Consider the following 25421-nt stretch of genomic DNA (forward strand, 5'->3'; position numbering starts at 1 on the left):
GTTATAATAGCAATGCTATTTCCTTCTCAAAATGAGATGAAATAATTTAAATATTTTTATCAAATTTAATTTTAGCTATGTTCTAATTGTTAGATTAAATAAGCCTTTTTGTGGGTAGGTGAGAGGGGAATTTATAGTGTCAGGAACTATATAATGTCTTTAAATGATGTTTTCTCTTAATTAAAAAACACTTAAATTCTATTTGTGTTTTATAAGTTAGAAAAACTACTTTATTCAGTTTGGTGGTTTTTAAGTTACCTAACTTTGTGGAAACTAGACACTTATTTTAAATGTGTACTGAGACACTTTTTTTGGTAACCACATTATTTTAACATTGTGCTTTTTGCCAGTGCTAGTTAATGAGCTCTCTTATCACGTGTTGCATTTGCAGATGACAGTTGGAAGACAGAGTATGTCCCAGTGCCTATCCCTGTGCCTGTCTATGTCCCTGTACCTATGCATATGTACAGCCAGAATATTCCCGTTCCCACCACAGTTCCTGTTCCTGTAAGTTGGATGTTATCTGCTTTTCCACTGTGAGATTTGTGAGGCATGGGCGGGAGGGCATGTTGTGGCAGGTGCTGCTTCAGTAAAAGCTAGCAGAGTTGAGTCAACATTTCTTCACCAGGTCACTTCAGTGTGCTTGAATCTCCGTTGGTGACGGCTTTCTTTGTGTTGAATTGGGTATATATTCATCCTTGGGAGTGAAGATCAGCAGATGTCTGTGTCTGCTTTATGTAATTACATTTTATATTTAAGTTCATTGTAGAAAGAAATATTTGTGAAGCTGTTTAAGGTTTAGAGCTGAAACATGGGATAGAGTTGCATGTCAAATATCATTATATTTCATTCAACATGACTTATAGCACTTATACTATGTCAGGGCTTGACTATTGTAGTCCCCTGGGGGACAGCTGTTGGTTTCTTTAGCATTAAAATTAAGATGGAGAAATAAATTATTGTCATTTTATTCCAGCTCTAAAAGAGTTGGTAGTTTTTAAAAATAATATGTCAGTTTGCCAGAATAGATTATTAACCTGTACACTAAGCATCAATACTGATGGAGATTTTTCTAGGCGGCTCCTCCATGCTTATAATTACATCGCATGTTTTATATATCATATAATATATATACATACACATGGTGAAAGGAGCAGAGATGCCTCCATCTTGCCCTGTCAATGTGTGCATCACGCTGTGCTTTGTGCTTAATAAGTTTTCCATATTTTTCTTATCATTGTTATTCCCCTAGCAAAGTACATGTTTTTTTTTTAGCTTCTGGACTCCCATAGTACTTTACATACATATATTACTACTATAACATTGGTCATATTGTATCTCTCTAGCTGGTTTATATCTGCCTTCCCAACTGTACTCTGAATTTTTTGACAGGAGAGTGCTTCCTCTTCATCTGTATATCTTCAGATTTTAATGCAGAACTTGGCAGAAAAGCAGGCCACAGATAGGAAATATATTTTATCTCACTTGCCCACTCTGGTCGACAATCCTTGCATGGAATGTTGTGTTGGTGATAACTCAAAAAAAATTTTTTTTTAATTTTTATTTCAATTAGTAACTGCTTGTATTTTGGGCTTTCTGCGTCACAGTTGACATCCTAGTATTCATATGTGTTTTTCCACAGCTTTTTTCTAATATGGAATGATAAAGTAGACCATGTGTCAGAATAGTCTTTACTTTAGAAAAATACCTTTCAATGTTAACAGTAAATACTTTGGTGAATTAGGTGCCAGTCCCTGTTTTTCTGCCGGCCCGGGTGGATAGCTGTGAGAAAAGCCCTATAGCCGCTGAGGAGCTAAAAAGTAAAGCTTCTTCAGATCCTCTTGATACCGAGATGCTTACAATGGCAGACATGATGACTGAAGATGAGGGGAAAACAGATGCTGCTAACATCAACAGTGAGTAACACTAAATTATACCTTGTGGATGAGTGTGTTGTGGTTTTTACAAAGTGCTGTAATTGTTTTAGTATGTTTCAGGATATTTTAATCTTTGATACAAGAGTGAAGGAAGCATTGTAACAAAAATGTATTTTATGTTAAGAGAGCCAGGCTATATCTAGCAGGTGCTTTGTTATGTGAAGCCAAATTGAAGAAGAAATTTTTACATTGTAACAGGATTTGACTTGTATAATCAACTCAATTATTCTTGTTTTATTGGACTAGGTCAGACATAAAACTAATTTAATAATAATCCAGATTCTTATTTTATAGTAGTTACCAATTTTGTTTTATTGATTATACTGATGTCATTTGCAGCATCTAAACTAAGGTTTAACTTCTGTTAGAGCAGTGCCATCCAAATGGTACAGCATGTGAGTGTGTTGTGGATGATTCTGTCTTAGAATATTTATTCCTCTCCTCAGTCCCCTGGTGATGACAATCCTGTTTCAACCATGAGCTAATTTCCTTTAGAGTACAGTGAAAACACTATATAAAATTCTGTGTATTCATAATGTCAGTATTTTTGAAGGACTTTGTTAGGGAGTTGTAAAATTAATTTAGTGGGTTAAAATCAGTTTGTTTTTTTTTAAATGAAGTAGAACACAAAAAGTTGCATGAATTGCTTCATAGAAAGGTTAATGTTTTGTGAAACCTTTGTGCGCTGTGTGTGTGCATGCATGTATGCTTATTTCTCTTTCTGTCTGCCACCACCATCCTGAACCAGATAAAATGCATTTCTTACTGCGGGTTGCAATATAACGGTGTTTCAAAGCAACTGATCAACATTAGAAGACCATAAGCAAATATGGAATGATGTAGAAAACTTTGGTCATGGTTTAAAAAGAATATTGAAAATTGCAAAATCGTTTACTTTTGAGAAGAGATTACTTTGAGAAATACTCTGATATCAGTTGTTTTACTAGCAAAGCATGCCTATTAATTTTTGAAGAGCAGCAGTCAAAAACTTTTACAAGATTAAAAATTTTTGTGTACCCATGATTATCTAATTAGAAAATTTATAGTAGTTAATTTTAAGATAGCCATATACCTTTTCCTTTTGTGACATATAAGTATTTTTGTTTTGAATTGACAATCAACTGACTTTCTTTTGCCAGGTAAGGATACTGTTGAGGTCTTTGTTTTGATTTCTAATGTCAGTATGGATTGATTACAGGTGTAATTATTGAGACAGACATAATTGGTTCAGATCTCTTGAAGAACTCTGACCCAGAGACACAGTCCAGCATGCCTGATGTACCATATGAACCCGACTTGGATATTGAAATAGATTTTCCCAGAGGTACTCAAAATGCTGTTTTATTTTTTAAATATGAACTATGGTTATGGAATTTAGTTATAGAGTTGTAACTCTCATTATCAGCATTAGCCATTTAATGTTTGTATCATTGCCTTAACTGTTCATATTTGTCTTTTCTTTTTCTGAAATAAAACTCAATTGAAGTGAGGTATACAACTGAATCGTAGGAACTATTTAGAGCCTTAGAAAGAAACATTCTCAAAGTAATTTATTATACAACATTTTGAAGATAGAGAAAAGGATAAAGTAGTGTTTATATAATTTTATTAAAAAATTATAAAAATATGTATTTTTTTATTTCAAATTTTTATTCATTTTAGCCTGACCTGTGGTGGCACAGTGGATAAAGCATGAACCTGGAACGCCTAGGTGGCCGGTTCGAGACCCTGGGCTTGCCTGGTCAAAGCACATATGGGAGTTGATGCTTCCTGCTCCTCCCTCCTTCTCTCTCTCAGTCTCTTCTCTCTAAAAAATGAATAAATAAAAAAATCTTTAAAAAAAAAAAGAATTAAAAAAAATTTTTATTCATTTTAGAGAGCCAGGGATGGGAGAGAGGAGGGGAGAGAAAGAGAAAAAGAGAGAGAGAGAGAGAGAGAAAGGCAGGGGTGGGAGCAGGAAGCATCATTTCCCATATGTGCCTTGACCAGGCAAACTGGATGTTTCAAACTGGTGACCTCAATGTCAGCATTTTATTCACTGTGCACCATAGGTCAGGCTTAAATAAAGTATTGATAGTATTTTTCTTAAAATCGTTTTGAAAATTAACTTGACCTTCAAAGGAAAAAGTATTTTCAGGTCTTTTGTTGTAAAAGAAATGTGTTCTTTTTTATAAAATGTAAAGCATTTTATCTTAGAAAAAATTTAATAGATTGAAACATCTATATTGAGACTGCTTTAGATCTTACAATTGAATTTCAGATTGTAATAATTTTTCTGATGTACGATTTACTTGAACATTTCATGTTGATATTCATTATACATGATTTTTAAGAGTCTGAACAGCCTGACCAGGTGGTGGCGCAGTGGATAGACCGTCTGACTGGGATGCAGAGGACCCAGGTTCAAGACCCCGAGGTCGCCAGCTTGAGCGCAGGCTCATCTGGTTTGAGCAAAGCTCACCAGCTTGGACCCAAGGTCGCTGGCTCGAGCAAGGGGTCACTCGGGTCTGCTGAAGGCCCCTGGTCAAGGCACATATGAGAACGCAATCAATGAACAACTAAGGTGTCGCAACACTCAATGAAAAACTAATGATTGATGCTTCTCATCTCTCCGTTCCTGTCTTTCTGTCCCTGCTCTCTGACTCTCTCTCTGTCTTTAGGGGAAAAGAAAAAGAGTCTGAACAGTTTATCAGAACTCATAGGCCATGTTAGGTACAAAAACTCATTTACTCTTCACCCAGTACAGGTTGTTCCTATATGAATACCTGTTTCCATTCTGTGGTTGTTGTTTTTTATATATTATTTTAAGATTAAAAAAACATTTTAGATTGATTTTAGAGAGAGGGGAGAGAGAGTGCGAGAAGTATCAACTTATAGTTGCCTCACTTTAGTTGTTCATTGATTGCTTGCTGTATGTGCCTTGACTGAGTTTTCCCAGTCAAGGCACATACAGCAAGCAATCAATGAGCAACTCCCCCTACAGTTACAGTGACTTTCAGTGTTCTAGGTTGATGCTTTATCCACTGTGCCACCACAGGCCAGGCCTGTGGTTATTTCTTTGTTGACCGTATTTATGTAACATAAGTCTCTGCTATTACCTTTGGAATATAAGTTCTTCTAATTTGATTATCAGCTGCTGAGGAGCTTGATATGGAAAATGAATTTTTATTGCCACCTGTTTTTGGAGAAGAATATGAGGAACAGCCTAGACCTAGATCTAAAAAAAAGGTATAAAATTGTTAGTATTTTTGCATTTGGTTAATATTCTATGTATAGTAATATCTGTATCCGGGTATAGAGTAAGGATACAATGGTCTTCAGTTGTGCCTGTGAATATGGAAAGATACTTTGTGTTCTAGATTTAAAAAGACTTGAAGAGTTAAAATCTTTATTACTTCATTTCTAAGTAATAAAAATGTCTCAGATTTAATTTTAACTTCTTGTTAAATCTGAATAGACTGAGTATTACTGCCACTTAGTTTTGTTTTATTTTTCTTATTTTTTTTTCTTTTATACTTAGAGGCGGGGAGGCAGAGAGACAGACTCCTGCATGTGCCCTGACAAGGATCCACCTGCCAAGCCCTTTACTGGGCGATGCTCTGCCCATCTGGGGCTGCTGCTCCACTGCTCAGCAACTGAGCCATTTCAGTGCCTGAGGCAGAACCATGGAGCCATTCTCAGTGCCCAGGGCCAACTTACTCAAATCAAGCCATGACTGCATGAGGGGAGGAAAGAGAGAGACAGACAGACAGAGTGTGAGAAGGGGGAGGGGTGGACAAGCAGATGGTTGCTGCTTCTGTGTGCCCTGACCGGAAATCAAACCCTTCCACATGCTGGGTCAAGGCTAGTTGCATGTAAATTCCATTCTTTGACAAGTATTGAGACAGTTTCATAAAGAGCTGTTTTTTCCATCATTATTTCTTTTTTTTTTTTATTTTTTATTTTTTTATAATTTTATTTTTTTAATGGGGTGACATCAATAAATCAGGATACATATATTCAAAGATAACAAGTCCAGGTTATCTTGTCGTTCAATTATGTTGCATACCCACCACCCAAAGTCAGATTATCCTCTGTCACCTTCTATCTTGTTTTCTTTGTGCCCCTCCCACCCCCTATCCCTCTCCCATTCCCCCCTCCCCCCCGTAACCACCACACTCTTATCAATGTCTCTTAGTTTCACTATTATGTCCCACCTACGTATGGAATAATACAGTTCCTGTTTTTTTCTGATTTACTTATTTCGCTTCGTATCATGTTATCAAGATCCCACCATTTTGCTGTAAATGTTCCGAAGTCATCATTTCTTATGGCTGAGTAGTATTCCATAGTGTATATGTGCCACATCTTCTTTATCCAGTCATCTATTGATGGGCTTTTTGGTTGTTTCCATGTCCTGGCCACTGTGAACAATGCTGCAATAAACATGGGGCTGCATGTGTCTTTACGTATCAATGTTTCTGAGTTTTGGGGATATATACCCAGTAGAGGGATTGCTGGGTCATAAGGTAGTTCTATTTTCAGTTTTTTGAGGAACCACCATACTTTCTGCCATAATGGTTGTACTACTTTACATTCCCACCAACAGTGTATGAGGGTTCCTTTTTCTCCACAGCCTCTCCAACATTTGCTATTACCTGACTTGCTAATAACAGCTAATCGAACAGGTGTGAGGTGGTATCTCATTGCCGTTTTGATTTGCATTTCTCTAATAGCTAAAGAAGATGAGCATCTTTTCATATATCTGTTGGCCATTTGTATTTCTTCCTGGGAGAAGTGTCTATTCATATCCTCTTCCCATTTTTTTATTGGATTGTTTGTTTGTTTGTTGTTGAGTTTTATGAGTTCTTTGTATATTTTGGATATTAGGCCCTTATCTGAGCTGTTGTTTGAAAATATCATTTCCCATTTAGTTGGCTTTCTGTTTATTTTGTTATCAGTTTCCCTTGCTGAGCAAAAACTTCTTAGTCTGATGTAGTCCCATTCATTAATTTTTGCCTTCACTTCTCTTGCCATTGGAGTCAAATTCATAAAATGCTCTTTAAAACCCAGGTCCATGAGTTGAGTACCTATGTCTTCTTCTATGTACTTAATTGTTTCAGGTCTTATGTTTAGATCTTTGATCCATTTTGAGTTAATTTTTGTACAGGGGGAGAGACTGTAGTCCAGTTTCATTCTTTTGCATCCATCATTATTTCTTAATAGACTGTTCGATGAGGTTGGAGTGCACAGTAAATTATGTCTGGTTTCTTTTAAGCATGCCAACACATAGGAAGACATCTCAGACACTTTGTCATTCAGGTAGATCAAATCTAAATGTATTAACAGGTGCAATTTTGAATATTTTATCAATAACTTTCTCTATTTCTGATGTCTAACATAAAGTAACATCAAAAGAAAAAAAAGAATGATGACTTTCACAAATTTCACCCAAAAGAAAGAAACTAAAAAAGGAGTATCCTGTAGTACAGGGATTGGGAACCTATGGCTCACAAGCCAGATGTGGCTCTTTTGATGGCTGCATCTGGCTCTCAGACAAATCTTTAATAAAAAAAATAATGTTAAAAATATAAAACATTCTCATGTATTACAATCCACTCATTTCTTACCGCTCATGTTCATGGTTGTGGGTGGCTGGAGCCAATCACAGCTATCCTCTGGGACAACACCAAATTTTTATTCGATAATGCACAATGTACACGGGTCGTTGTATGGCTCTCATGGAATTACATTTTAAAATATGCGGCGTTCATGGCTCTCTCAGCCAAAAAGGTTCCCGACCTCTGCTATAGTAAAATGACGTTGGACTCATAACTGACACCACAAAAATCAACTCAAAATGGGTCAGAGACCTAAATGTAAGAACTAAAATGATAAAACTTAGAAGAAAACATAGGCCTCAATCTTCATTACATTGGGTTAGGTATAATATGTTAACTTTAACACCAAAACCATAAGGAACAAAAGGAAAAAGTAGATAAACTGGAATTTAAAGCTTTTGTATAATGAACACTGCCATCAAGAAAGTAAGTTGAGTGGTCATTCCCTATATAGTGGAATTATTGAAAGGTTCTTCAATTTCCCTCTTACATTAATATTTACAATCCTTTTATTTCAGCTTACTAGTTTATGTCTTTTTTTTTTCAGTGACTCAGTTGAAGTTAGCAAAATTTTATTGTACATAGTGGTTTATGTAGAAATATGGCATTCCTGGAGATATATTTTAAGTCATGTCATAGGTAAATATTCTCAGATTCAGGAATACCAGTCAGTTCTAAGAATATAAGTATATTTCTCTTTCATTTGCATATTTGGATTGATGGCTTATATAAAGTCATGAATTAATAAGACAGCCTTAAAAAAAAGATTTACAGTGGTGTTTTACTAATAGGGAGCCAAGAGAAAAGCTGTATCAGGATACCAGTCTCATGATGATAGTTCTGACAATTCAGAATGCATCTTTCCTTTCAAATACACGTATGGTGTAAACGCCTGGAAACACTGGGTCAAAACTAGGCAACTTGATGAAGATCTTCTGGTATTAGATGAGCCAAAATCTCGTAAGTGTTTTGATTTTGTTCCCCCTATGTCTTATTTAAAAGCAAGATTTTTGTTATTATCTATCTTTACTTGTTAAAAAATAAATGTAGTTTTTATTTTACTTTTATGTTTTTACATGGAATAATTTCAGGGAGTTTCTTAACCTTAAGACAGTAAATAATAGCAATTACTATTTTTAAATTTTATTTTGTTTTAGCTAAATCAGTAAAGTTAAAAGAGGATCTGCTGTCTCACACTACGGCTGAGCTTAACTATGGGCTAGCCCATTTTGTCAATGAGATCCGCCGGCCAAATGGAGAGAACTATGCACCTGACAGCATCTATTATCTTTGCCTTGGGATACAGGAGGTTAGTAATTTGTCGGCTACTTTTCAGTATAATGTGTTAATAAGAAATGTTGTTGTGGTGGTTCTTGGACAGAAAAATGTCAAGTTCTCCGAAACTGTGTCAAAACCAAAAACAATTTATGTGAAAAATAATTAGGGACAGGCCACTCGAAATTCATGTATCTCCTGTAATACACCTAACAAACTTTTCTGTTTACCATGTGTATGATAATCAAGATGACATCATTCCCTTCTTACAGTCCCAAGTAAGTAAACTAACACTCTGAGTCATGATATTTATATGCATAGATCAGTGCTGATAGACATGTGAACAGAAAATATCTGCCTTCTGCACATTGTCAGTCTGTTTCAGTATACACTTATGTGTTTCTAACATGTTAAATGGAGAACTACTCATTAGTTCTTTGGGATCATCTTACAAAAGGAGGAGATCATTCTTTAGGGGTTTTAGGTAAACTTCAACAATGTTTCTGTGAATCTGGGGCTAGTCTGTTTTCCATAGTAAACATGAAGATCAGATGTAGGCAATAACTTCTGGTTTTGTTAAACAGGTTTGAGCCCAGAAGTCATAAAGGATCCTTGCTTCACATCCTGTGTGTTTTTAAATGTGATAAATAATGGAAGGATATCTTTTTCAGCAGGGTTTTGTTACTAAAGAAAACTAGAATTGTCTTAATTTGTATTTTACTTCCATTCTTTTCAGGATAAAAATTTGCCCGAGATATAAGTGGTGTGGTGAAGTAGCACATGGCTGTACATAACTGTCTGTTCAAAGCCATCACATATTTTCCTGTAGCAACCTAAAAGAAATATAGTCTGTTTTGTTTCTTCTTATTCTTCTTTGATTTTGCATATACTTTGAATCTTGTTTCAATGGCAATACTAGCTTCACTGTTCCAAAATCCCAAGATCCAAGAACCAAGATTGCCATAGAAACTTCTTGATAGTAAAAACCTGACTCAACAGTTATGATGATGGTCTTATTTTTATAATACTTTAAAAAATATATTTCTTTTTGCTTGGCCACGCAGTGGCGCAGTGGATAGAGCATCGGACTGGGATGTGGAGGACCCAAGTTCGAAACCCCGAGGTCACCAGCTTGAGCATGGGCTCATCTGGTTTGAGCAAGGTTCACGAGCTTGAGCCCAAGGTCGCTGGCTTGAGCAAGGGGTTACTCGGTCTGCTGTAGCCCCTCCCCCAGGTCAGGGCACATATGAGAAAGCAATCAATGAGAAACTAAGGTGTCACAATGAACAATTAATACTTCTTATCTCTATCCTTTCCTATCTGTCTGCCCTTATCTGTCCGTCTCTCTGTCTCTGTCACACACACAAAAAAATGTATTCCTTTTTAGAATATTAACTGTAGATTCACTGTAGATTTGTTAACATTTCTAAAAAGTATAGGGTGCTTCCCAAGACCACTCTGGGAATACTGTGTAATTATGTACACACCCTGTGTTTCATCTGTAAAAATCCAAAAAGTCATGAATTCTAAAAGATATGTGGCCTCATTGGCTTTGTCACAGGATTTTTAGAACTGTCCATGTGTTTTCTCTCTTTCATTTTACCTCGTAGTAAAAAAGAGTAGAGAGAGAATATATAAGTATGGTACCAGGTATAGGTGCTAGCATCTCAGTCAGAACACGTTATTTATTATATACAGTTTCCCTTGGGAGCAGATAGGAGATGGGAATTACTCCTTTGTGTCTGTGTTATGCTGTCCACATGTCTGTACTCCCTGACCTCAACGAGTGCCATGACTGTTACACATTAGACCTATATATTCAGTTTTCTGCTGCCTTTTATTGTGTGTGTATACTTAAGATAATTTTTAAAAGAGAACATTTATATCTTAAAAATAGTTCAACAATTTTTATTTTCTTTTTTATAATATTTTCAATAACAGTTGACATACTTTGGTTTTATATGTATATAACACAGTGATTAGGCAGTTATATAACTTCAAAAGTGATTACTTTGATAAATCTAGTACTCACACATAGTTATTACAATATTATTGACTATTCCCTATGCCCGTGATGGCGAACCTATGACATGTGTGTCAGCACTGACACGCGTAGCCATTTTCGATGACACGTGGCCGCATGCCAAGAAGGACGTTCCATCCTCGGCTCCTACACGGCCAGGTGCAGTAGCCGAGGATAAAACATTTGCTATAGTGTAGACACTGTGCCAGAGGTCTGTAGGCTGAAACAACAGAACTCCAGCATAGAGCTTCTAGTTCTGGGACTTCCGGTTAGGCTGTTAGGGGATCTTTGACCTCACTTCCGGAGGCAGTGGAGCAGGGAGCAGTGGAATGCCGTGGGGGACGCATCTCTGGGAAGCCTGTGATCGCCATTACCAGCAACCACATAACCACAGCAGCCATCATCCAATCTACTGTTCTGGGGTGTCGTGGATTTCTAATTGACCATCATTACCTGAGATAAGTGATGGGGAGGCTGGGAGAGGTGAGGGCCTGTGCTATGGGTGCCGTTTCCCGCCATTAGAAATAACGACAGCCATCTTAATTTACATAAGATGCAACTTGCAGAATTTCAAGAGAACATCTGGACTCAGGTGTTTGTCGACTTGAGGTCAAAGCTTGAGAATCTGGAAAGGTGCCACTTGGAGAATCAAGAGGAGTGCCACTACGAACAGGAAATTTGGAGTACCTGGAACCGATTACCAGACACTTAGAACCCTGAAAAATATAGCAGTGGCTTTACTCACAATTTTTCCCTCTACGTACTTTTTTGAGGCCTTAGTGTTAAATAATATCAAAACCAACAAAAGAAACAGATTGACAGATGAAGTTAGTAGCACTTGCTTGGGCTTGAAGTGTACAAAATACCAACCTTCAATTGAAGATTTAGCCAATGAAATTCAGCAACAAAATAGTCACTAATAGGTTAGGTTAGTTAAAGAATTCCCCCTCCTCCTCACTTATCTTAGTTCATGGCACCCCACACAAGTTAAATAATATCAAGACCAACAAAAGAAACCAACTGACAGATGAACAAAGAAATCACTAGGCAGGTTAGTTAAAGAATTCCCCCTCTCCTTCACTTATCTTAGTTCATGGCACCCCACACAAGTTAAATAATATCAAGACCATCAAAAGAAACCAACTGACAGATGAACAAAGACATCACTAAGCAGGTAAGTTAAATAATTAGTTTTTGGTTCATTAAACACAGTTATATATTACAATTATACATTTTTGTTATTTAAACTATAAATATCGTGAAATTATGGTTTTTTTCTTGAAGTGACACACCACCCGAGTTATGCTTGGTATTTTGGCGAATTTTGCCACACCAGGCTCAAAAGATTACCCATCACTGCCCTGTGCTATACTTTAGAACCCCATGACTGTTTTGTGATTACCAATTCGTACTTCTTAATCCCTTCACCTTTTTTTACCTGTCCCCTTGACCTCTTCCCATCAGGTAAATGTCAAAATGTGTTGCCTGTATTTGACTGTTTCTTTTCTGCCTGTTTATTTTGTTTTATAGATTCCACATATAAGTGGAATAATCTTAAATTTGTCTTTCTCTAACTTTATTTAATATAATGCCCTGTAGGTCCATCCATGTTGATCAGGGCTAGATTTTGTGTGTGTGTGTGTGTGTGTGTGTGTGTGTATGTGTGAGGGGGGGGACAGGCAGACAAGAAGGAAGAGAGATGAGAAGCATCAGTTCTTTGTTGTGGCTCCTTAGTTATTCATTGATTGCTTTCTCATGTGCCTTGACTGGGGGGGCTACAGCATATGAGGGACCCCTTGTTCAAGCCAGTGACCTTTGGGCTCAAGCCAGTGACCTCGCGCTCAGGCCGGTGACCTCGGGATCTTGAACCTGGGTCCTCTGTATCCAGTCCAACGCTCTATCCACTGCACTACTGCCTGCTCAGGCTATGTACCACTTCTTTATCTTGGCTATTGTAAGTAATACTGCAATGAGTATATGGGTTGTGATGTCTTTTCAATTTATTGTTTTGGGTTTCTTCAGATAAATACCCAAATGTGAAATTGTTGGGTCCTTCTTCTTCTCTTGTTACAGCCTTTGTTTAAAAGTCTATTTTAGCCTGACCAGGTGGTGTCTCAGTGGATAGAGCATTGGACTGGGTTGCACAGGACCCAGGTTCAAGACCCCGAGGTCGTCAGCCTGAGCTTGGGCTCATCTGGTTTGAGCAAAGCTCACCAGCTTGGACTCAAGGTCGCTAGCTCGAGCAAGGCTCTGTCTGCTGAAGGCCTGCGGTCAAGGCATGTATGAGAAAGCAATCAGTGAACAGCTAAGGTGTCTCAGTGTGCAATGAAAAACTAATGACTGATGCTTCTCATCTCTTCATTCCTGTCTGTCTGTCCCTATCTCTCTCTCTGACTCTCTGTTTCTGGGGGGAAAAAAGTCTTTTATTTGGTATAAGTATTGCTACCACAGCTTTCTTGTTTGCTTGTGTTCATTTTTATGAAATTTCTTTTTCCACTGCTTTACTTTCAGTCTGTATGTGTCTTTTGATCTGAATTGAGTGTCTTGTAGAGTGCATGTGTGTTTTGTTTTGTTTTGTTATCCATTTATCTATCCTATATCTTTATTGGGGCATTTAAACCATTTGCATTTAAAGTAATTGTTGATAGCTAAGGATTTATTGCCATTTACCTTTTTCCCTTTTTTTTTTTTTTTTTCTTTTCTTTTTTTTTTGGTATTTTTCTGAAGTTAGAAACGGGGAGAGACAGTCAGACAGACTCCCGCATGCACCCATCCGGGATCCACCCGTACCCCCACCAGGGGGCGATGCTTTGCCCCTCTGGGGCGTCGCTCTGTCGCGACCAGAGCCACTCTAGCACCTGGGGCAGAGGCCAAGGAGCCATCCCCAGCGCCCGGGCCATCTTTGCTCCAATGGAGCCTCGGCTGCGGGAGGGGAAGAGAGAGACAGAGAGGAAGGAGAGGGGGAGGGGTGGAGAAGCAAATGGGCGCTTCTCCTATGTGCCCTGGCCGGGAATCGAACCCGGGACTTCTGCACGCCAGGCCGACGCTCTACCGCTGAGCAAACCGGCCAGGGCCTACCTTTTTTCTTCTTAAGACCCTTTAATATTTTCACTTATTGATTTTAGAGAGAGAAGAAAGGGGTGGTGAGAGAGAAAAAGAAAATCAATTTTGTTCCACTTATCTTTGCATTTATTGGTGATTCTTGCCTGTGCCTTGACCAAGAATCGAACTTGCAACCCTGTTGCATTGGGACAATGCTCTCACCCAGTTGTTCTCAAAGTGTGTGCTAGGCCGCACTAGTGTGCCCTAGAAGATTTCCTGGTGCACCCTATGATATTCTAGAGAAATATGTGCCTGTTGGGGACCAAAAAACCAACAGGGTTTTTGGAGTTTAGATTTTTAGGGGTCAGAGGTGTGAGGAATTGGCTGTAAGCTGACAGTCTGTCCAACCCCCCACCTCACTTGCCTGATTAGGTTGCAAAAGGCTGTTAAGCTCTGGTGCTGGATTGTTTACACTATCCCCCATGTTCCCTGGAAAGACTGGAGGCAAGTTTCTTCTATTCTTTGTTTGTTGTAAAGTTTAGATAATATGTATGATGGGGGTTTTCTGCACTCAACAATATTAAGAGTAAAAAGAGAGGAATTCTTCAATGTATTGATGAGGAAATGAGAGTTTGCCTTTCAATTACATGCCCAAACATTGAAGAAATCTCTAGGACACATCAGGTTCATGTTTCTCATAAGCACAAGAATGAAAAAACTTAATGCATTCAATGCCAGGACCTGCTGAATTAACTAAATCTTACTAATAATGTATCTATATATATAAAAAGAACTTTTTTGTTTTTTTATTTTTTAACCCCTTTTTTACGAATTCTAAAAAGCATAACAAATGTAACAAAAATGTTTTCAATGTCAGAATTTAATTTTGTTGTATTTATTTTGTTTACCATAAAAGCATGCTTGGACTTTATATTTTTTCTTTAATATTTGACTTAATTATTATAACATATTTCTCAGAAATTTGTATATAGTATACCTACAATTATTTGTAGGATTTTAAATGTGCCCGACTTCAAAAAGTTTGGGAACCACTTATCTTACCAATTGAGCTATTCGACCGGGGCCAACATTTCTTGTAATACTGGTTTGGTGATAATGAACTTCTTTAGCTTTCAAATGCCCATTCTTGGACTGGTGCTGATCTGCCTGAAATTTTGTGCTTGTCTTTGAAAGAGATAACTACCCTGATGTTGTATGAAGATCATAGAATTGAACATCATATTGGTCAACTCTTTCGCACCCTGGCACTGGTCTGCAGACCAGCAATTGAAAACCTCTCCTCTGTCTGACCTTTGATTCTCAATGATAGCTTTGCTGGGTAGAGTAGTCTTGGTTGTAGGTCCTTACTTTTCTTCACTTGAGGTATTTTGTGCCAGTCCCTTCTGGCTTGCAAAGTTTATGTTGAGAAATCGGCTGTTTTATGGGAGCACCCTTGTAGGTAACTAACTGCTTTTCTTTTTCTGCTTTTAAGAGTCTATCTTTAAACTTTTGGCATTTTGATATTGATATGTCTTGGCATGGGCCTCTTCGGATTCATCTTGTTTGGGACTCTCTGCACTTCCCGGAATTGTGTTTATTTCCTTCACCAGGTTATAGAAGTTTTTTTTGTTTTTGTTGTTATTTTGTATTTTTCTGAAGTGAGAAGCCAGAGAGACTTCGGCATGCACCCGACCGGGATCCACCCGGCATGCCCACTAGGGGGCGATGCTCTGCTCCTCTGGGGTGTTGCTCTGCTGCAGCTGTAGCCATTCTAGCGCCTGAGGCAGAGGCCATGCAGCCATCCTCAGCACCTGGGACAACTTTGCTCTGATCGAGCCATGGCTGCAGGAGAGGAAGAGAGAGAAAGGAATAGAGGGAAGGGTGGAGAAGCAAATGGGCATTTCTCCTGTGGGTCCTGGCTTAGAATCGAACCTAGGACTTCCACACGGTGGACTGATGCTCTGCTGCTGAGCCAGCTGGCCAGGGCTTATAGAAGTTTTTAATTCCTTTCTCTTTTCTCCTTCCAGCACTCCCATAATGTAAATGTTGGTATGCTTTCAGTTGTCCCAGAGGCTCCTTACACTGCCCACTTTTTTTGCCGAACAGATTGGGTGCTTTCTGCTTCCTTTTATTCCACATAGCTGATTTGATTCTCTGCTGCTTCTACTCTGTTGATTTCCTATAATTTATTCTTCATTTCAGTTAGTATATCCTTCATTTTTGGCTGGGTCCTTATGTTTCTATTTCATTTTGGTATTTCCTATTTTTTTTTGTTGAAGTTCTTACTGAGATCATTGAGCAACCTTATAACCAGGGTTTTGAGCTCTGCATCTGGTAGATTGCTTGCCTCCGTCACACTTAGTTGTTTTTTTTTTTTTTTTAGAGTTTTGTTCTTTATTTGGGACATGTTTATCTCCCCATTTTGGCTGTCCCCTTGTTTTTTGTTTCTTTGAATGAGGTAGAGTTTCTACATCTCTTGGTCTTGGTAGAATGGCTTTATATAGTAGGTGCCTTAGAGGGCCCAGTGGCATAGCCTCTCCAGTCACCTGATCTGGGCAATCCAGGTGCCACCCGGTGTGGATTGTGTGCACCCTTCTATTGTAGTTGAACCTTAATTGCTATGGGCACATCAATAGGAGGTATTGACCCCCCACCCACACCATGCTGATCGGGTTAGGGCGACTGTGACCACAGTGGAGGTGCTGCTGTGCAAAGGCTTACCCCATGCAGCACTTAAGCAGGCCTGTGATACCCAATGAATCCACCCCTTGAGTGTGTTGCTAGTGGCTTGGTTGTGTGGGTACTGTAGTGTGATCTGAAGCTGGCCACCCAGAGGACTTTTTGGGAGGTGCAGGTCAAAATCAGCTGTGACCTGTATGTACCCTGCGTGGAGCCACCAGTCATGAACTATAAAACGGTCTATAGATGACTACTACTTGTGATGGGCTAGGATGTGCTCAGGAGAGGCCAAGCTGTGAACTGAGTCCAGCTACCACTAGTACTGGGCCTGAGAGTACTTAGCAAGAGGTATTGGGGCATGCTGAGGACAGATGCTACTTGTTGGAGATCTGTGAACCTTTGAGAGATTTTACGAAAGTTTGCAACATGAGCCAGGAAAGGAGTTTGTATGGAAAAGCTACTGGAAACAGCTTGGGTTGGTCTGAAAGTTGGATGGGTTGGGTTCTTGGAATCAGTAGGGTGTGGTGAGGTTCACAAAGACTCCTGTATGGCACCACCTGCTTTTTCAGTGCGGATAAGGTTCAGCAAAGGAAAAAGGGTCTCTGCTAGCACTTCTGTCTGGGAGAAACTGGCTGATCAGCCTGAAGCCAGACAATTCAGTTCCTCCTCATATGTCCCTGACACGCCTTTTCAGCTTCTGCCATAGTGTTGGTGCACTCAGAGCCAGTGAGTTTAAATAAGTCCTTGTGTGGGCCCTTTTAAGAGGAATGCCTGGGACTTACCTGCCTCTGACTCACTCAGCCACAATCCCTGCTGGATTTTACAGCCAAAGTTATGGGTACTTCTCTTTCTGGCTCTGGAACTCTGGGCTGGGGGCCCTGGTGTGGAGCTAGAACCCCTTGCTCCCTTTGGGTTTTTAACCGCCACACGTAGCTGTGGTATGAACCTGTTTTGAGTCTGCCCCTTCTTTCAGTCTCAGTGTGGCTTCTTTATATCCTCAGTAATAGGACTTCTGTTTATCTAGATTTCAGGCACTTCTCAAAGATGATTCTGAAGTTCAACTATAATTTTGTTGTAGATGTGGGAGGATGACAATACCAAGTTTACTTACCTACCCTTGTGACTGGAATCCTAGTTCCGCCTATTTTAGAAGTGTTAAAAAATATAGAGTTCTGCCAAATTAACTTGGAAGGAGAGAGAAGAAGGAAGGAGACAGATTGAATTCCAAGCTCTTACTGTTTTAATACAGCTCTAATTTATGCTGTTTTGTTTTTTTGTATAAAATTTTACTTTAAAATGGCTTCTACTTGTAATTAAGCTTAAAAACTAATATCTACATATTGTAACTTTAAATCAAAGAGTAATAAAAGACAACAAAATGGGGGATCTCTACCCTACCCATTCTGGTCTACCTGGCTTCTCTCACTAGTCAAACATTTGCTCTGCTACTTCCTTTGCTATTACAGCTAGTGCTCGACTTACGACCACGATTGGTTCCAACAGACCGGTCGTAACACAATTTGGTCGTAAGTTGAGTAGGCTATATGTACATTACTGTGAAATGATGTTATAAAAATCTTTAAGTCATATTTTATCATAATTTTCTTTCATTATTGTACTGAGTCTGGGTTAACAGTGAAATGGTGCATGCGGAGATGCTAGTGCTGCCGGAAGCTGGTCCACACTGTCATACACCCAGCTGGGCAACGCTTGCTCTGCCAGATGCAGAGCAGTCATGGCTAGTGATTGTGGTTGTAGAGTTGAATGGTCGTAAGTTGCATAGGTTGTAAGTCGATCAATACCTGTATTTGCATATAGGAATACGATTAATTTTTGTATATTCATCTGTATGTACCAATTTAGTATTAGTTTTAGTAGGTGGATTTTTTCATAGAAGTTTCTACATACAAAATTTTGCCATTTATGGTACAGTTTACTTTTTTCTTTTCAACTTGCATGTCTTTTCTTTCTTTTTCTTGCCTTATTAAAATAGGTTATTTTGATATCACAAAAAGATTAGTGGAAGTGGTGAGAATAGAAACCCTTGCCTTGTATCTAATCCTTGGAGGAATGTTCTTCTCCATTAAGTAGGATGTTTCCTATAGATTTTTTTGTAGCTTCCTGGTACCTAATCAAGGAAGTTTTTCTTCTATTCCTTAGTTCAGTGATTTTCAAAGGGTGTGCCACAAGAATTTTTAAAACATGAAATACACGAGTATTTAGTCAGGGCCGCTTGACCTCTTTTCCCCCGAGGTTGTCAAATTAAAAAATGACACAGCCAATATAACTATAGCTGTCTAGTGTGAATACCCTGTCTTGAACCATAAATATATATATATAGGTCATATAATAGAGTTGCATATTATTGGTTACTACACATAATAAGGTTATATCTGATTGGTTAATTCTTGGTACCAGAAATCTTTATATAGGCAGCTGAGTTTTTAAAAAGTCAGTTTGGGCCTGACCTGTGGTGGCGCAGTGGATAAAGCGTCGACCTGGAAATGCTGAGGTCGCCGGTTCGAAACCCTGGGCTTGCCTGGTCAAGGCACATATGGGAATTGATGCTTCCTGCTCCTCCCCCCTGTCTCTCTCTCTCCTCTCTCTCTCTCTCTCTCTCTCTCTCTCTCTCTCTCTCTCTCTCTCTCCTCTCTAAAATGAATAAATAAAATAAAATTTAAAAAAAAAGTCAGTTTGGAGCAAAAAGGTAGGTAATTGCTATTCTTCCTTTTTTTTTTTAAGTGAGAAGAGGGGAGATTGTGAGACCAACTCCCACATATACTCTGACCAGGATCTACCTGGCAACCCTATCTTGGGCTGATACCCGAGTCAACCAAGCTATATTTAGCGCCTGAGGCTGACACTTGGACCAACCAAGCTATCCTCAACACTCAAGGCTGACACTCAAACTAATTAAGCCACTGGCTGCAGGACAGGAAGAAAGAGAGAAGAGAGAGGGGGAGAGAAGCAGGTGGCTGTTTCTCCTGTGTGCCCTAACTAGGAATTGAACTCAGGACATCCATCCATACACCAGGCTGAGCTCTATCCACTGAGCCACTGGTCAGGGCTGCTATTACTATTTTCTAAACCAGGGGTAGTCAACCTTTTTATACCTACAGCCCACTTTTGTATCTCTGTTAGTAGTAAAATTTTCTAACTGCCCACCGGTTCTACAGTAATGGTGATTTATAAAGTAGGGAAGTAACTTAACTTTATAAAATTTATAAAGCAGAGTTACAGCAAGTTAAAGCATATAATAATAATTACTTACCAAGTACTTTATGTTGGATTTTTGTTGTTTGGCAAAATAAATCTTTATAAAACTTCCTATAGTTTAATCTATCTTTTTATTTATACTTTGCATATATAGAAATTACATTAGTTAATTGAATTATTAGTGGGATCTCTAAGGCTGATGCTGGGAAACTAAATATTGAATATCCGGTTCAATTTTTGTGAGGAACAAATGAAGGTCTCCCCTTTCGGAAATATTCAGGTGGTTTCTTTCTTTCATCATAATATGATTAACAGCACTAAATCCTGATTTCACAAGATATGAGGTAGGGAAAGGTATCAATAAACTGAATGCCATTTTCCACATATTTGGATATAAGACCGGCATTTTTTTATTTCACTGTAGGTTTTCATATCCATCACTGTCAAATTTATGTGTACTTTCTTCATCATATCTAATTTCTAACAGTTCTTCTTGGCAAGTTGTATCAGCCTCTTCAATATTTGCAGTAAAAGCATTTTTTATCCAGTCATATACCTTCAATTTCAAAATATCTTCAAATTGTTTTTCCATGTCCAATTTAAGTTCGTTGAGGTGGCTACTGAATCTGTCAATATCCTCTGAAGTTACATTATCTTTTATAGATGATTATTGAGGAAACTGATGAAATTTTCTCTTCAATAGATTATGATGAAGTAGTTCAAGTTTGTCAATAAATAATAGCACAATACTTTGGCAACCTATAAGAGTTTTATTAGCTCCTTGAAGCTGCAAATTGACATCGTTAAATCTCTTGAAAATCTCAAGTAAAAGGCATCATTCTTTACAGTTTTTAACTGTTGACACAGATTGGTCTTCATTATTACTTTCAAAAAATTGTATGACACTATCATATAATGCTGCAAATCTAGTCAAAGATGTACCATTTGACAGCCACCGAACTTCTGTATGCAAAAGTAACTTAATAAAATTTTCGTTACTGTCCTGGCAAAGCTGCCAAAACATTGTCATTCTTTGCATTGAATTTAATCTTGTTTAGCTTGAATTATTATAGTTAATGTTGAATGGAGACTTGTACTTAGATGTTTTCCTACAAGATGTCTGTGCACCAATGAATACATAAAACATTTGGCACTTCCTGCTTCAAATAAGCAAAAAATCCATGATAACGACCTACCATTGATGGTGCTCCATCAATAGCGCATGCAACAATATTATTCAAAGGAATATTATTTTTTGTAAAGTATGTTCTCACAGTATTAAATGTAGATAATCCTTTTGTATCTGTGATGAGATTTATTGCAAATAGCATTTCTTCTCGTCATATATTTTCATCAAATAGCGTACATATGCCATCAATAAAGCATCATTATCTGCAATGGTAGATTTGTCCAATTGCATGGAAAATGAAGAGTTTTGGAGAATATTTATAAGTTTGTTTTCAACATTAACTGCCATTTCATCAATTCATCGCTTTACTGTGCTGTCGCTTAGGGGCAACATTTTTAAAATTTGAGGTATATCCTGATACATTACTGTTGAGATAAATTCTTTTATAGAGGGTATTATTACAGTTTCTCCAATATTATAGCTTTTCTCACTCTTTGCAATTATTTGTGAAATGTGATAAGTGGCAATTAATCCGTCTTTATTCATTGTATGTTGATTCTTAAGTGATGCAACGATTGTTGAACGATTTTAAAATTTTTTATATATTTCCTGAAAATATTCACTGGGCTTGTCCTTGTCATTTGGATGCTTTGTAGAAGGATGTTCTTGCAATCAACTTGGCTTCATTGCCTAATTGGATAATGTTTTATGGCACAATAAACACATTGGATGTTGTTTATTTGCAACAGTCTATGAAACCCATCTTTCAGATACTCTGGCAAATAGCCGTGTGCGTTTTTTTTTTGTTTTTTTTTTTGAGATAGGCTCACAATATTTCCACAGTATTTTGTTTGAAGCTGTAAGCATGTGCTTGCTCTCAGAAATCTACGTACTGACTTTAGTTTCGATTACTAATGATTTAGCTTCACTTACATAATGTGAACAAAACCTATGTGCTTGAAGCCTGTTGTGTGGTCACAACGTTACAAGTGTTGTAGTTGAGCAAGAGTTTGTCGAGGCGAGACTAAGTTAGTGAGTATCCGTGGTTGTGCATTTTATAAATTTTATGTAGCAGGTCTTGGCCAATGGCATCACTTCTTTGCGATTGGGGCGAAGTAGTGAGACATCAGCTAGTTTTGGCAATCCAAGGGGGAGTTCCTAGAATGTCACCCTATTACCTTAAAATCCGGGAATCGAGACGAAAATAGGAGCTTATTGGTGTCTCCATTGTCCGGTAGTTTCTGTCATAGAAAGAAGTGTCGAACCAAGGAGTTCTTTGTCTACAGGGTAATAAAATGATGAACTTCTAGTTTTTGGACGGCAGTAGCTGTCGGGTGGCGGATGTGGACCCGGGGTCAGGTACCTGGCTGCTCGCAGATGCAGGCCCAATACAAATGCCCTGTAACAGAGTCTGACCATTGTCCTGATCTTGACTGGTCAACAGTCGATTAGTATGTAATTGCAGCGCCGTTTAGTTGCTCCGCTACCGCCCACCATGAAAGCTGGAACACCCACTAGTGGGCAGTAGGGACCAGGTTGACTACCATTGTTCTAAATCAGTTAAAATTATACCTATATTTTGTCAAATTGGCAAAAAATATATTTTTTGGTGTGCTGCAGAATTTTAGTAGTTTCTATGTGCCATGAAATACTAAAAATTGCTGTCTGAGTTTGTTGATTTTTCTTAACTTTTTATTTTGTTGAGTGTTTTTATTGTAAATGGTTATTGAACTTTGTTAACTGCTTTTAGTTGTTCGACAATTACTTTTTCATATGCGCCTTGATGGGGGCAGGGCTCCACTAAATCAGTGACCCCTTGCTCAAGCCAGTGACCTTGGGCTTCAAACCAGTTACCATGGGGTCATCTTGATGATCCCATGCTCAAGCTGGTGGGCCCGTGCTCAAGCCTGATGAGCCTTCACTCAAGCTGGCGACCTCGGGGTTTCAAACCAAGGTCCTGAGCATCCCAAGTCAATGCTTTATTCACTGCGCCACCACCTGGTTAGGCCCTTCACTAATTTTTTAAATTGTATTTTTATTGTTTTTTTGTGTGTGTTGAGTTCTATAAGTTCTTTATGTATTTTGGATATTGACACCTTATATATATATCACTGACAAATATATCTTCCTTGTCAGTTGTCAGTGTGTTGTCTTTTTTCATTTTGATTATTTCCTTTGCTGTGAAAAACACTTTTTTTTATTTTTATTAAATTTAATGCAGTGACATTGATAAATCGGGGTACATATGTTGAGAGAAAACATCTCTAGATTATTTTGACATTTGATTGTGCTGTATACCTCTCCCCCAAAGTTAAATTGTCTTCTGTCACCTTCTATCTGGTTTTCTTTGTGCCCCTCCCCTCCCCCAACCCCTATCTCCTTCTTCACCCCATCCCCCCTCCCCCTACCCCCCACCCCTGTTGCCATCACATTCTTGTTCATGTCTCTGAGTCTCATTTTCATGTCCCTTCTTCTATGTATGGATTCATATAGTTCTTAGTTTTTTTTCTGATTTACTTATTTCACTCCGTATAATGTTATCAAGGTCCATCCATGTTATTGTAAATGATCCGATGTCATCATTTCTTATGGCTGAGTAGTATTCCATAGTATATATGTACCAAAGCTTTTTAATCCACTCGTCCTCTGACGGACACTTGGGCTGTTTCCAGATCTTTGCTATTGTGAACAATGCTGCCACAAACATGGGGGTGCATTTCTCCTTTTGGAGCCGATCTATGGTGTCCTTGGGGTATATTCCTAAAAGTGGGATAGCTGGGTCAAAAGGCAGTTCGATTTTCAATGTTTTGAGGAATCTCCATACTGTTTTCCACAGTGGCTGCACCAGTCTGCATTCCCACCAGCAGTGCAGGAGGGTTCCCTTTTCTCCACATCCTCGCCAGCACTTATTCTGTGTTGTTTTGTTGATAAGCGCCATTCTGACTGGTGTGAGGTGATATCTCATTGTGGTTTTAATATGCATTTCTCTAATGATTAGTGATGTTGAGCATTTTTTCATATGCCTATTGGCCATCTGCATGTCCTCTCTGGAGAAGTGTCTATTCATCTCTTTTGCCCATTTTTGGATTGGATTGTTTGTCTTCCTTGTGTTGAGATTTTCAAGTTTTTTATAAATTTTGGTTATTAACCCCTTATCAGATGTATTGTCAAATATGTTTTCCCATTGTGTAGTTTGTCTTTTTATTCTGTTCTTGTTGTCTTTAGCTGTGCAAAAGCTTTTTAGTTTGATATAGTCCCATTTGTTCACCCTGTCCTTTATTTCACTTCCCCGTGGAGATAAATCAGCAAATATATTGCTGCAAGAGATGTCAGAGAGCTTACTGCCTATGTTTTCTTCTAAGATGCTTCTAGTTTCACGGCCTACATTTAAGTCTTTTATCCATTTTGAGTTTATTTTTGTGAGTGGTGTAAGCTGGTGATCTAGTTTCATTTTTTTGCAGGTAGCTGTCCAATTTTCCCAACACCATTTGTTACAGAGGCTGTCTTTACTCCATTGTATGCTCTTACCTCCTTTGTGAAATATCAGTTGTCCATAAAACTTTGGGTTTATTTCTGGGTTCTCTGTTCTGTTCCATTGATCTATATGTCTGGTCTTATGCCAGTATCAAGCTGTTTTTAGTACAATGGCCTTGTAGTATAACTTGGTATCAGGAAGTGTGATACCTCCCACTTTATTCTTCTTTTTTAAGATTGCTGAGGCTATTCGTGTTCTCTCTTGGTTCCATGTAAATTTTTGGAATATGTGTTCTATATCTTTGAAGTATGTCATTGGCATTTTAATTGATATTGCACTGAATTTGTAAATTGCTTTGGGTAATATAGACATTTTAATGATGTTTATTCTTCCTAACCAAGAGCACGGTGTATGTTTCCACTTGTTTGTATCTTCCTTGATTTCTTTTATCAATGTCTTATAATTTTCTGAGTATAAGTCTTTAACCTCCTTGGTTAAATTTACTTCTAGGTACTTTATTTTTTTGTTGCAATAGTGAAGGGGATTGTTTCCTTAATTTCTTTTTCGCATAGTTCATGGTTGGTGTATAAAAATGCCTCTGATTTCTGAGTATTAATTTTATATCCTGTACCACAACTGGCCCACCATAAAAGCTGGAACGCCCACTAGTAGGCAGGATGGACCAGGTTGACCAGCACTGCTAAAGTGTGCAGTTTTTATAAAAAGGTTCACCATCACGGCTCTATGCCATTTATTTCCGCTCTGATCTTTATTATTTCCTTCTTCTGGGCTTTACTTGTTCTTTTTCCAGTTCTTTTAGATGCAGGGTCAAGTTGTTTATTTGAGCTTTCTCTAGCTTCTTAAGGTATGCCTGTAATGCTAGGAACTTCCCTCTCAGAAATGCTTTTGCTGTTTCCCATAAATTTTGAGTTGTTGTATGCTCATTCTCATTCATTTCTAGGATAGACCATGGTACATTCTCTAGGATAGACCACATGTCAGGACACAAAACAAGTCTCAATAAATTTAAGAAGATTGAAATCAT

The 25421-nt window shown here is 38.2% G+C and overlaps 1 protein-coding gene across 6 annotated transcripts in view; it reads left to right on the forward strand.

Moving 5' to 3' along the window:
- ZMYM2 (zinc finger MYM-type containing 2) overlaps window positions 1–25421 on the forward strand; it is a 154782-nt gene that overhangs the window by 111951 nt on the left and 17410 nt on the right. For all 6 annotated transcript variants that reach the window (XM_066258289.1, XM_066258291.1, XM_066258290.1 and 3 more), the window contains 6 exons: window positions 392–507; window positions 1745–1916; window positions 3136–3261; window positions 5071–5165; window positions 8329–8497; window positions 8695–8846. In XM_066258289.1, the coding sequence (XP_066114386.1) occupies window positions 392–507; window positions 1745–1916; window positions 3136–3261; window positions 5071–5165; window positions 8329–8497; window positions 8695–8846 (830 nt within the window). The remainder of the gene's footprint in view (window positions 1–391; window positions 508–1744; window positions 1917–3135; window positions 3262–5070; window positions 5166–8328; window positions 8498–8694; window positions 8847–25421) is intronic.

This window comes from Saccopteryx bilineata, chromosome 2, assembly GCF_036850765.1.
Source record: "Saccopteryx bilineata isolate mSacBil1 chromosome 2, mSacBil1_pri_phased_curated, whole genome shotgun sequence".
NCBI classification, from domain to species: Eukaryota; Metazoa; Chordata; class Mammalia; order Chiroptera; family Emballonuridae; genus Saccopteryx; species Saccopteryx bilineata.